Genomic DNA, 11473 nt, shown 5'->3' with positions numbered 1-11473 from the left:
AGAGGAGGTCGTATGATCTTGGGTGAAGAAAGATGTTCAGTAGGCCTTTAACTGATCATGTCTGAGACGAAACGAACTCGCGAACCAAACACCTTCCCGGAAGCAACGTTTTCGTCAAATCAAAAGGACGCTGATTAGTCCCCAACGTTCGGGAATTGACTATGGAAAATTGAACATTTTTTGTGGCCATTTAATGTTTGTTGATCATGGCAAGTTTAGTTTGTAAGCATTGCAAATCCGCTCTCAGTTTGTTTTTTGCAGGAAATTGCCCTGCTTGCCAACTAAACTTGTCATCCTCTTGTTGGCCAAAGTTGCCATAAAAAAACGTTCGATTTGTCATGATCAAATTCCAAACGTTCGGATTTTATCATTTCTGAATCAAAAAGAAAAGAAGAGAACTTCCCACGAGTTCAACTTTCAACACATGTTTTGCTGTAGAATGACCTCCTTTTCCTCCAAAGCTAAAGGAGCTTCCTTTTCTTCCTGGCAAAGTGAAAAAATATTACAAAGGCAAAGAGAAATGACAAACTATTGATGGGCAGCGATGCCAACTTTGCTTAGCTGATTTTCTTTCCACAATGTCCCATGCTCGCGGAGTTGTAATGGAAAACACAAAGCCAATCATTCATGAGCAGAGCTGCAACGACACCCTATTAGTTTGAAATACCCCTGCATTTCACTGGCGCCTCTCACTACAGGCTCGCTGCTCATCGCCAGAGAAGTAGACCATGTTGCGAGCAGCCACCTCCCGCCTGCTCATTCCCCGACGGCTGTTGTCTCCGGCAGCCGCCACGGCAACACCTACTGTGTGGAACCTCCGCCATTTCTCACTCTCGACGCCGCAGCCGCGCCCGGTGGAGGCGGAGATCTTCACGCCGGCGGAAGCTCAGCGAATGGTGCGGCTTGTTGGACTCGAGGTGCTCAAGAGGCGTCTGCGGAACAGGGAGGACGAGGTGGTAACATATCAGGAGTTCCTGGACGCGTGCGTTGAGGCCGGAGCGGCACCGACTCACAGCCGGGCGGAGGCGCTCGCGGGAGCGATGGACCACTCGGGCACCATTGTGCTCTTCCGGGGAAAGGTCTACCTCCATCCTGAGAAGGTGACATTTAAAGCATTTTTAACATTCTTGTTCTTCGGTTTAATTAGCACCTGAACCTCAACTAGGTTTTTCAAACTTTTCTCTGTTTCTTATGAAATTTCATATTTTCTGAAGTTGTCATTTTTGTCATGCGCTAACTGAGGATGCGAACCTGCCGCCACATTATCCCAAAACATCTTCAAGATGTCAAACTAGACTCTTTGACATTTGAGAGACAACAATATAAGACGTTTTTCATGCCCTATGCAAAACCAAAAAACGTCTTGCATTTTTGTACATTAACAAAGAGTTGTCAACTGGGATGCCAAGTGAGTAAACGGTATCAAAGTTTGATGGTGTATTCTAACCGGTTTTGAAACCAGGGCATAATTTCAGAGTCGAAACGTGCACTTCTCTTCTCTCACACAAATAGTACAAACTGAAAGAATTCAACATAGACTTTCACAGCCTTTCATGTCTGTTGGTAGTGGATGTGATCTTCTCTCTGCCGAGGCCTTCGGGATCCTTATATAGCAGATTTGTCTCATACTCCCGCTGTTCATAATATAAGATGTTATTACAACCGACATGTCATTTGTGTCATACTTGGTACATTTCACTGCCCATCGTCGGTTATACAATTTTCAGCTAATACATTTATATTTGTTATTGGCCATCATTAGATAGTAGACCTGGTTAGAAGCGCCGTGCCGCCTGTGCTCGAGATAGAGAACGATACGAGAAGGGAAGAGTTTGAGCTATTGAAGAAAAAGAAAGGAGAGATCGACCAGCAGGCGTGCAAGCAAGTGAGGCGAATCCTCTGGTCTGGCTTCTGGTTCGTGCAAGCCACGGTCGGCCTCTGCTTCCGCTTCACATTCTGGGAGTTCACGTGGGACGTTGTAGCGCCAATCACCTTCTTCGTGGCCGGCGCCCACCTGCTTTCCGGCTACGCCTATTTCCTCGTCACCTCGCGCAACCTGTCGTATCGGACCTACATGGAGAGGCTGTTTAAAATAAGGAGGAGAGAGCTTTGCACGAAGCATGATTTTGACATGGAAAGGTACCTGGAAATGGAGAGGCACATGAGGTGTCCTCTGGGAGGTGATTATTCTCAAGGTACTAAGCTTCATTCATAAGTATAGGACCACCAGCAAATTCCTCAGTTGTTTGCTGGCCTTCTTTTAACACCAAATTTCATATGGACTGGTCAACAGCTGCTACAAAAGCGATCTTCGGAGAAATCGAGCGACGGATGCAGGACGAGGTGATCAGCCATGGCGAGCCCCTCGGTGCGTTGATGGAGAGCGGCCTCATGCCCATGGAGGCGGAGGCACTCGTGCAGAAGATGGACGAGATGAGCTTGGTGCTGCTCGTCAGGGGAAAGACCTACCTCAACCACAAGAAGGTGATATCACAAAATTGTTAGGTTCTCCATTTACACCTCTCTCTACTACCTACAACCATGTACCTAAACACTTCAAATTCTCTAAGTAGACTAATATCGCAGGGAAAAGATATATAAGTTCGCATGATGAAAATAATATCATCAGATCTGTGGTGAAAAATATCACAACTTTATAACCTTGCACTAACATATTCATATAACAGATCAGCAATCAAAGTTGCGTATTGAAAAGTTTGTTCAGATCACGTGCTGGCCAATAGAATCTGTTTGTTATCATATCAATTGCACATTGGACCAAGTATCATGCCTGCTTTTTCACTTTGCCATAGTTTATAAAAAACTGCTCACTTTGCACATTGCCACATTGGAGTTGTTAACTTTGCTTTCCTGTAGCGCCACATTTCAGGAGTGACCTTTATGCCATGGCTTAAAAAGCCCCAATAGCTGTTTCATATAAAATGAATAATCTCAATGAATTGTTCCATTTTCAGATTGTGCACCTGATCAGAAGGGCCGTGCCATTTGCGCTCGCCGCGGAGGACGACGTGAGAAAAGACGAATTCAGACAACTCCAGATGAAGATGCAAGAGATCGACGGCATGGCGCACAGCCACGCCGTGCGGATTCTATGTTTTGGCTTCGCGTCATTCATACTCCAGTTTGCCCTCTTCTTCCACCTTACGTTCTGGGAGTTCTCTTGGAGTATCATGGAGCCGCTCGCCTACTTCTTGGCCGGACTCCAGCTGATTTTCTGCTACGGCTATTTCCTGCATACCGCAAGTAATCCGACGTTGCAGGACTTCAAGCGTAGGCTGTTCTTGGCAAGGAGGAGAAAGCTATGTGCAAAGCTTAGTTTTGATATGGACAGATACCTGAATTTGCAGAAACATTCTAGGGTTCCTCCTGAAGGTGATTACTGATCTCAAGGTCGTAATCATTATGAGTTGTAACTTGTAATACCAAACAAGAAATGTCTCAGTTATTACCTCACGCTGATAGTGTCCTCTCAAGTTTTTAGAATGGCTGCCTTTGGATTCCTTTAATTAACGAAAGAATTACATTACTGTTTGCTATGAAAGCGATCCTGACATGAATCAGCAGTCACCTACCAGATTAACCTTAGATCCTTAACTGTAGTTAACTCCCCTGGTATGGACGCATTGCTGCAATTCACGAAAAACTAAACCCGAGGAACCAATCCCACTTGGCTGAAGATGTAAATGTACAAACCCAACATCTGAGTTCAAGTCTGTGCCAATGCGAGTTTAGAATTCTATTTATATTGCCGGGGTTCTTGTAAGTTTCTCATACAAAAAGCTAGGTCCATGCCCCATGAACCAAAACTGTTGTTTGTTAGTGTCGCCTTTACCAAAGTAAACCTTTGCCGGTATTGAAAGATGCCACACGAGGCAGTGAAAGGAAAAGAATGAATCTGATAATTGCCTAAGTGCAAACATAACTATAGTTGAGGAGCCAATTAGTGAAATTGCTCATGAGCTTACTAGGTTAGCAAGATTTTCTTCAAGTTATGATTGGTTTGAGGAGCATATGAGTGAAATTATACCTCTCTTAATAGACAACTTAGCTGATATTTCGATTTAATAAAAGTGGTTTTTGTTCACAAAAAAAAGGTGCAAACATAAGTACTGGTTACTAGGGCTGCAAACGAGTCGAGTTCGAGCGAGTTGGATTAGGCTCAACTCAACTCATACTAAAATTCGAGCGAGCTCAAACTGGGTGAAGATCAAGATCGAGCGCTAGAAAGTGGCTCATGCTCAGCTTGTAACGATCTCGAGTCATCTCGAGCTAGTTTCGAGCTAAATAAGATGATACTTTTAACAATCTAAGGCAATTTTTCGAACAAGATCGGCCACAACACAACATCATAAACTATTATAGAATACTATTTTAATCGACAGTGGTAATATATCCTTTTCAAGGTAGTTTGGTGTATTCTCTCAATGAAGACAAGTAACTAATAGAAAGAGATCCTTGATGAATTGCCAAGAGAAGAAAACAAAGTTCGATCTACTCCCAAACGTTGACAAAAATAGCAGGATATTTAACACGCAGCTGACCATGTACCAAATTAAGGCCTAATTTTTCTCCGTGCTTAATTAAGCTTCCTAGTTTGCTAGTAGGAGTAGATAAAATGAAGAGAAACCATACACCACATATATGATAGTAAATCATCCTACTTCCTTTTAGTTTATATCAGGATTATGTAATATAATTGTATTATATCAAGCTACCGAGCTGAAATCGAGCGAGTCATGGTTGGCTCAAGATCAACTTGTTTCTCGATCGAGCTACAAAAAGGTGCTCATACTCGACTCATTTCTTATTGAGTCGATCTCGAGTCGAGCCAAAAAACGAGTCGATCTCGAGCGGCTCATGAGCATCAAGCTTTTCTTGCAGCCCTACTGGCTACCGACCTGTAAATTGGCCATGCTCTTTCTTCCAATTATTTTGTCAGACAAACAAGGGCCTTGTAGCTCCCCCAAAGAAAGGAACGGAGCGCCCAGGCCCCCGCGTCGCCTAGGGTAGGCGACACGGACGGCAGCCCCCAACCGCGCCGCCGCCGGGCCCCCCTTCTCCAGCTAATCCCCTCGCCACCGCCGGAGGCCACCACCGGGCGAAGCCCGCGTCGTGGCGGCGGCGGCGGGGCCTCCCCCCCGTGGCGCGGCTCTCTTCTCCCACGGGGCCCCGCCGCTGGCGGCCCGCCTGCGGCTCGGGTCTATGGCGGCGGCCATGGCTGGTGGCACGCGGCGCAGCTTGGCGGCGGGCGCCGGCGGCGTGGATAGGTGGGCCACTTTCCTGGCCATGTGGATGGCGGGGAGGTGGTGGGCTTCGGCTGCGGCGGCGGTTCCTCGCTGGATGTTGGTGGCCATGGTGATGTTCGACGTCGACCCCGATCTACTCCGATCTGCAGCGGATCCGGCCCTTGGTGGCTTCGGTCACCGTTCTTGGGTGCTGGCCTTGCAGATCCGGTGGCTGGAAGGGTTTCAGGGGAATCTCTTGGCCGGCATGGCAGCCACTCCGATGGCAGTGCCTTTGGGTGTTGCTTCCCTCGTTGGAGGCTTCGGAGAGGACCTCCTTCCTTCCACCCCTCCCAGGAGCTCAGGTGAAAACCTCAGACCCCCCTGTTCCAAGCGACGACGACACCACGGTGGTGTGCTCCTTCCTGAAGGCGTTGCTCGAGGGCTGCTCAAGCGGTGGTGGAAGTGGCGGCGGTTCGGTGTCGATATATGCATTCTGGTTAGCTTCATCTTGGAGGCTGCGACGACGTAGGCGACGCTCGTCTGGTGGAGCTACTGCTGATGGTCGAGGCATCGTCGGCAGTCTGCGCCATCAGGTTCGGGATGCTCAGGGGGAAACCCCAAATCTGGGTCTTTCGGATCGGATGATGATGGCGTTCTATCGCTTTCCCTTCTGGGGGCATCGTCTTGGAGCAAGTGCTGGCTGGAGGGATGGTGGAGCGGTGTTTCATCTCACACATTGATGGCGGCGGAGATCGATGGAAGGCGCTGTGGAGACTCGGCGTCCGATGCGCGGAGATGGGCTCGCGCAGGAGGAGGTTGCTGTCTGGCGTCATGGTGACGTCGATGGCAGAGTAGCCAGACAAGGTAGAAGCCTCAATATGATCTGAAGACCTGTGGAAGATGGCGGCGACGACACACGAGTGCGTCTGACCGGATTGTGCCCCAGACCGGTATGTGGCTCGGCTGAGGCTTCCGAATGAGTTTCGGCTTCCGGCTTTTGATGTTAGGCTTAGGTGAGTGGTTTGGGTAGTGGCCCAGCTAGCACCCCTTCATCATTTTGGATAGGAGTAGCGGCATATATTGCTAAGATGGTGGATTCAGGCACATTGTTGTAATACTTTGTAAGGTCCTTGAGAATAATTAATAAAGTGGCCGTATGCATCTCCCCTATGCAGAGGCCGGGGGTCATCCTCCTTTTCTAAAAAAATGCAAGGGCCTTGTAATTGCTTCATTCAGTACAAGATAGCATTGCCGTCCGGCGTCCGCAACCCTTCTTTCAATTGGAGGAAACGGAAACAGAAGATTTATTCAGGAAACAGAAACAGAGGAGGGGGGAGGGGGGGGGGGGCTCACCATCACGATCCCTCAATCTGTCGACCAGCTCGCCGGGAAACGCAGGCCGGACGAAGCTTTGAACGCATAGCCTGTCGCCGCCGCCGCTGCGGGCGGAAAAACTTGTTCTTCCATTTGTTAGGTCTGATATATCATATGGTGTTTCCCTGAAAACATTTTGACATTTTTTTTTCTTGTTCTCCATTGTCTGCAATCTACACAACAAATCAAATAATGAAGTTTAGCTATGGGCCAGCTTTGTAAGATGGTAAAAGCTGGCAATAAAAAAAGTATACTTGAGAATCGTCAAACATGTTCTCCAAAAGCAGTTTGATCACACAAGCATGCAGCTCAAAGCTGCAATATTGCAGCACCCGAGAAGCAACGGGATGCGTGTGGAACCCGAGTGGCTTCTCGAAATTCTACCGCCTGGCAAGCTTCATAGTGGGATTGTCGGAAGGGATAGAAGGATGGCTTGGCTGGGATTTGGGGCCATCTCCTGGGCTCTATGGACTACTAGAAACAAAGCTTTGATAGAGGGGCAATTCATTCGTCACCAGACTGGCCTTCTATACAAAATGATGTATTTCTTGCAGCTGTGAAAACTTTTGGCAAGAACTACGGACAGAGGGCGTGTGGAGGACCTCGCAAACAAGGTGCGAGCAAAGTGCACTGATCTACGAAGGGCATCATAGCGAGAATACTGGCCGGGGGCCGCCCAAGCTACCTTGATATCTACTTTCGCCATCTTCGGCTCCTAGTCTAGGTTTTACGCTGCGCCGCGTTTCAGGGCCCTAGCCTTGTATCCCATTTCCTTTTCTTTGTGTCACTCTAAGTACTTGGTGGACTCCTAACTTGTAAGGGCCTCATTCTAAGGCAGGGCAGATGCCTCCATTCTAAAAAAAATATTACAGCACCAGGTGTGGCACTGGTACAGTGGAGTAGTTAGTGCACATGAAAAATGTATAGTTCATACACATGAAAAAAAATTGAGAAACAGTTTGCCCGGTAACAGAGGTGCAGCAGCAACAGAAACAAAAGATAAGCAGGTGCATGTCATATTAATGAAAATATATTTGGATGGCAGTAGCATTACTGACGTTTGTGCGGATGAACATCAGCCAAGAGATACACGGTAGTCAATTGTCTTCCAATTGAGGGCTTGAGGCTAGACCATTATCACTGATTCCTGGTTATCTTAGCATGATGCAGCAGCTATACAGATGTGAACAGTTACTGGTACCAATCTCTGCATAGATTAATAAGCAACAAGACACTCTTCCACAAGTATTTAACACTGTGTGTTTCCTAACACATTTTTTGTGAATAACCCCATAGCTCTAAACATCTCCATCCACTTATATGGCCTAGTTGCACGCGACTGTGATTCTACTAAATGGCATTCTGGTCCCATAAGTGTGATCGGCTTGGTATGTGTGATTTGGTCAAAACAGGCGACTATTAAAAAAAAAGAGGCCGGGGGTTTATCCTCCTTTTCCAAAAAAAATTAAAAGAGCAGTAACCAATAAATTATTAACTAACCCTAGAAAAATAAGTTAACCAGGAATTTTGAAGAATGGAAGCACGAACTGCATAATCGTCAAACCCAGATGTTATTTGAAAGAGAGCAAGAGACAATTGGATGGAAGAATCAGCTAGATCTTAAAGTGAGCAAAGCATCCAAGGTGATGATCGGTTTCCAAGAAATCTATACTAGCAGAGCATATAACTTCTGAATTTGTACTCTCTACATATGTACCTATAAATAAGCTTAGATGGTTTTAGAAGAACTATTATGATTCATAAGTTTCTCTACTTCACAGATGTAACACCTAACAAGAGAAGTGTACTACGAAATAGGATGCAAAGCGCAAAGACATCAAAGTCTTAGTCCGTCATATAATGAAATTGAAGAACATAATTAAGAGGAAATAGTATCTCAAAAAAATAAAATTCAGCAATAAATTACCTGAAACTGATGTATGGCGAGGGCACAAATAACAGTAACAACCCAAATGGCCAGATCAAGCTGTTATTTACTTTGTAGGGTCTGATATAATGTACGAAGTTTCTTTCAAAAGATTTTGACTTTTGTTCTTCTCCGTGGTCTGCTCTTTGCAAAACAAAGCATATGATATGATGAAGTTTGAACTTACACATTGCTTTGTAGGATAGTAAAAAAAAAAAACAGGTGCGAAGATAAAGTAAAACAGGAATTGAATATTGAAGTCATTTCTATTACGAAAGCAGTTTGATCACCCAATCAGCTCAAAGCTGCAACAATGCAACTTCAGGTGTTAAGCACCGGGAATGGTACAGTGAAGTAGATAGTGCACATCAAGAATGGCTGGCCCAGTAACAGCAGTGCAGCAGCAAAAGAAACAGAAAGATGCAGAGTAGCATGTGCTCGTCACGTAGGAGTAAAAAAAGATGCAGGCAGCTAAACATTTTTGTGCTATAGTCAGTCAACAGTAGCACACGAGGTTGAGCCGAAGTGTACACTGTAACATTGTGGAGTGTTCAAGTGCTAGATTCCAACGGAGCCTCCTTTCTGCATGAATGCATGCTGCGGTGCAGCGATAGGGGTGACAGCACGCTACAATACGGGACCAGCTCAGATCCCTAGTGCACGTGAATGTCCGGGATAGAGTCCACGAGGTGCTCGGCCGGCCTCCATTGGCATTTTTCTGTGAAGCTCCCTCTGAAAAAAGTTCGTCGTAGCAGCCACGAGTTTGATCCACACACGCCCGGGAAGATCCAAGCTGCTACTATAGTACCCTACCAACCAACGAAATGGCGCCGGCAATCCACTACATAGCCCGCCTGACGGCCTGAGCAACCCGCACCACACGAGGGAGCCAATGGAGATCGAGCTCTGGCTGATATGGGCGACGCTCGCGGTCGTCTCGCTCCTCTACTACCTGGCCAACCCGACACGCCGTGCGGGCATCCAGCGGATGCCGCCGGGCCCCACGCCGCTGCCCGTCATCGGCAACCTGCTCTGCCTGCGCGGCGGCAACCTCCACCACACCCTCGCGCGACTGGCGCGCGCCGACGGCCCCGTCATGACGCTCAAGCTCGGCCTCACCACCGCTGTCGTGGTGTCCTCGCGCGACGCGGCCCGGGAGGCGTTCACGAGGCAGGACCGGCGTCTGGCCGCCCGCGCCGTCCCGGACGCGGCGCGCGGCCTCGGCTTCGCCGACAGGTCCATGGTGTGGCTGCCCAGCTCCGACCCGCTCTGGAAGAGCCTGCGCGGCATCGCGGCCGCCCACGCCTTCTCCCCGCGCGCGCTCGCTGCGGCCCGCGGCGTCCGCGAGCGCAAGGTGCGCGACATGGTGAGCTACTTCCGCGGCTGCGCCGGGACGGAGGTGGACGTCGGCCAGGCCATGTACGCCGGTGTGCTCAACCTCGTGTCCAGCGCCCTCTGCTCCGTCGACGTGGTCGACATGGGCGCCGCCGAGTCCGGGCAGGGCGTGCGGGAGCTCGTGGAGGACCTCGTCGCGGTGATCGCCAAGCCCAACGTCTCCGACCTTGTCCCTTTCCTCCGGCGGCTCGACTTGCAAGGGTGGCGTCGCTGGTCGGCGATACGCATCGGGAAAATCTTCCGCATATTGGACGGCATAATCGATAGTCGTATGGCATTCAACACCTCCACGGAGGAGAAGCACGGTGACTTCTTAGACGTGCTCCTCGAGCTCTTCTCCACAGGCAAGATCGCCCGCGACAGTCTGACGGCCATACTGTTCGACCTCTTTACGGCCGGGAGCGACACCATGGCCATCACCGTCGAGTGGGCAATGGCGGAGCTGCTCCGGAACCCAGGCGTCATGGCAAAGGTCCGCGCGGAGCTAGACGACACTCTGGGCGGCAAGGAGACCATCGTCGAGACCGACGTGGCGGGCCTGCCGTACCTCCAGGCCGTGGTGAAGGAGGCCATGCGACTGCACCAGGTGGCGCCGATACTGCTGCCGCACCGGGCCGAGGAGGAAGGCGTGGAGATCGGCGGCTACGCGGTGCCCAAGGGCTCGACGGTCATCTTCAACGTGTGGGCGATAATGCGGGACCCGGCGGCGTGGGAGAGGCCCGACGAGTTCGTGCCAGAGAGGTTCCTGGGCAGGGCGGAAGCGGACCAGGTGCTGGACTTTCGGGGCAAGGCGTTCGAGTTCATCCCGTTCGGGTCCGGCCGGAGGCTGTGCCCTGGCGTGCCCATGGCGGAGCGCGTCGTGCCGTTCATCCTGGCCTCCCTGCTGCGCGCGTTCGAGTGGCGGCTGCCGGACGGCATGTTGGCGGAGGAGCTGGACGTGAGCGAGAGGTTCACCACCGCCAACGTGATGGCTGTCCCGCTCAAGGCCGTGCCCGTCGTGGTCACCTAATCAATGGACGTGACAGCTTGAAAGTACACGTCATAGTCTTTCTTTCACCAAGATTTCGTGATTGGATTACTCAGCTGTCTTATGTACATGTCCACATAACATTTTATCTTATTCTATCTTGTGGGATAAGATTATCATTAGAACTTCCTCCATCTTAACATGTTGGTCGTACAGCATCTTATATTACAGGACACGAATGGAGTAATTGTTGTGGCGTGACACGATGAGGCATCTTTTCGTACCTTAAGGCATCTTTTGATCATATTAATAAGAAAAAATACGGGAAACACTTGAAAGCGGTCGACCGGCTGAAACTCTGCCGGTCACGTCCAAGCTGGAAGCAGGCCCACACACTCACCGCTTAAAGCCTTCCCTTATCCTTTCACCTGGAAGCGTCCTTATCCATTCATTCATTCATTCTACCACGCTCATCTTCTTCCCTGTGACCTTCCTCTCGGCAGTGACCGCCGTCGATTCCGGCCCAAACTGCCCGACAACCATCCCGCGTCAACAGCACCCCCT

General features: G+C 49.4%; 2 protein-coding genes across 2 annotated transcripts; both read left to right on the top strand.

Moving 5' to 3' along the window:
* Positions 1-728: 728 nt before the first annotated feature.
* LOC119283975 (calcium uniporter protein 5, mitochondrial-like) lies at positions 729-3404 on the top strand. Its single transcript, XM_037563306.1, has 4 exons — positions 729-1100; positions 1763-2195; positions 2294-2484; positions 2976-3404. Exons 1-4 carry the CDS (start codon positions 729-731, stop codon positions 3402-3404), a joined length of 1425 nt encoding a protein of 474 aa, XP_037419203.1.
* A 5815-nt stretch (positions 3405-9219) lies between these two features.
* LOC119287733 (cytochrome P450 76M5-like) lies at positions 9220-11156 on the top strand. The gene has a single exon (XM_037567327.1). It carries the CDS (start codon positions 9440-9442, stop codon positions 10949-10951), a length of 1512 nt encoding a protein of 503 aa, XP_037423224.1. The 5' UTR covers positions 9220-9439; the 3' UTR covers positions 10952-11156.
* Positions 11157-11473: the final 317 nt, after the last annotated feature.

This window comes from Triticum dicoccoides, chromosome 4A (assembly GCF_002162155.2).
Source record: "Triticum dicoccoides isolate Atlit2015 ecotype Zavitan chromosome 4A, WEW_v2.0, whole genome shotgun sequence".
In the NCBI taxonomy this organism is placed as follows: domain Eukaryota; kingdom Viridiplantae; phylum Streptophyta; class Magnoliopsida; order Poales; family Poaceae; genus Triticum; species Triticum dicoccoides.
The sequence above is the reverse complement of the archived record's forward strand: the minus strand, read 5'-3'. Positions and strand labels throughout refer to the sequence as shown.

Coding starts and splice junctions, on each gene's coding strand:
- LOC119287733 (XM_037567327.1), top strand. CDS start 9,440: ATGGAGATCGAGCTCTGGCTGATATGGGCGACGCTCGCGGTCGTCTCG.
- LOC119283975 (XM_037563306.1), top strand. CDS start 729: ATGTTGCGAGCAGCCACCTCCCGCCTGCTCATTCCCCGACGGCTGTTG. Junction 1,101..1,762: donor TCTACCTCCATCCTGAGAAG/GTGACATTTAAA, acceptor GGCCATCATTAG/ATAGTAGACCTGGTTAGAAG. Junction 2,196..2,293: donor GGGAGGTGATTATTCTCAAG/GTACTAAGCTTC, acceptor ACTGGTCAACAG/CTGCTACAAAAGCGATCTTC.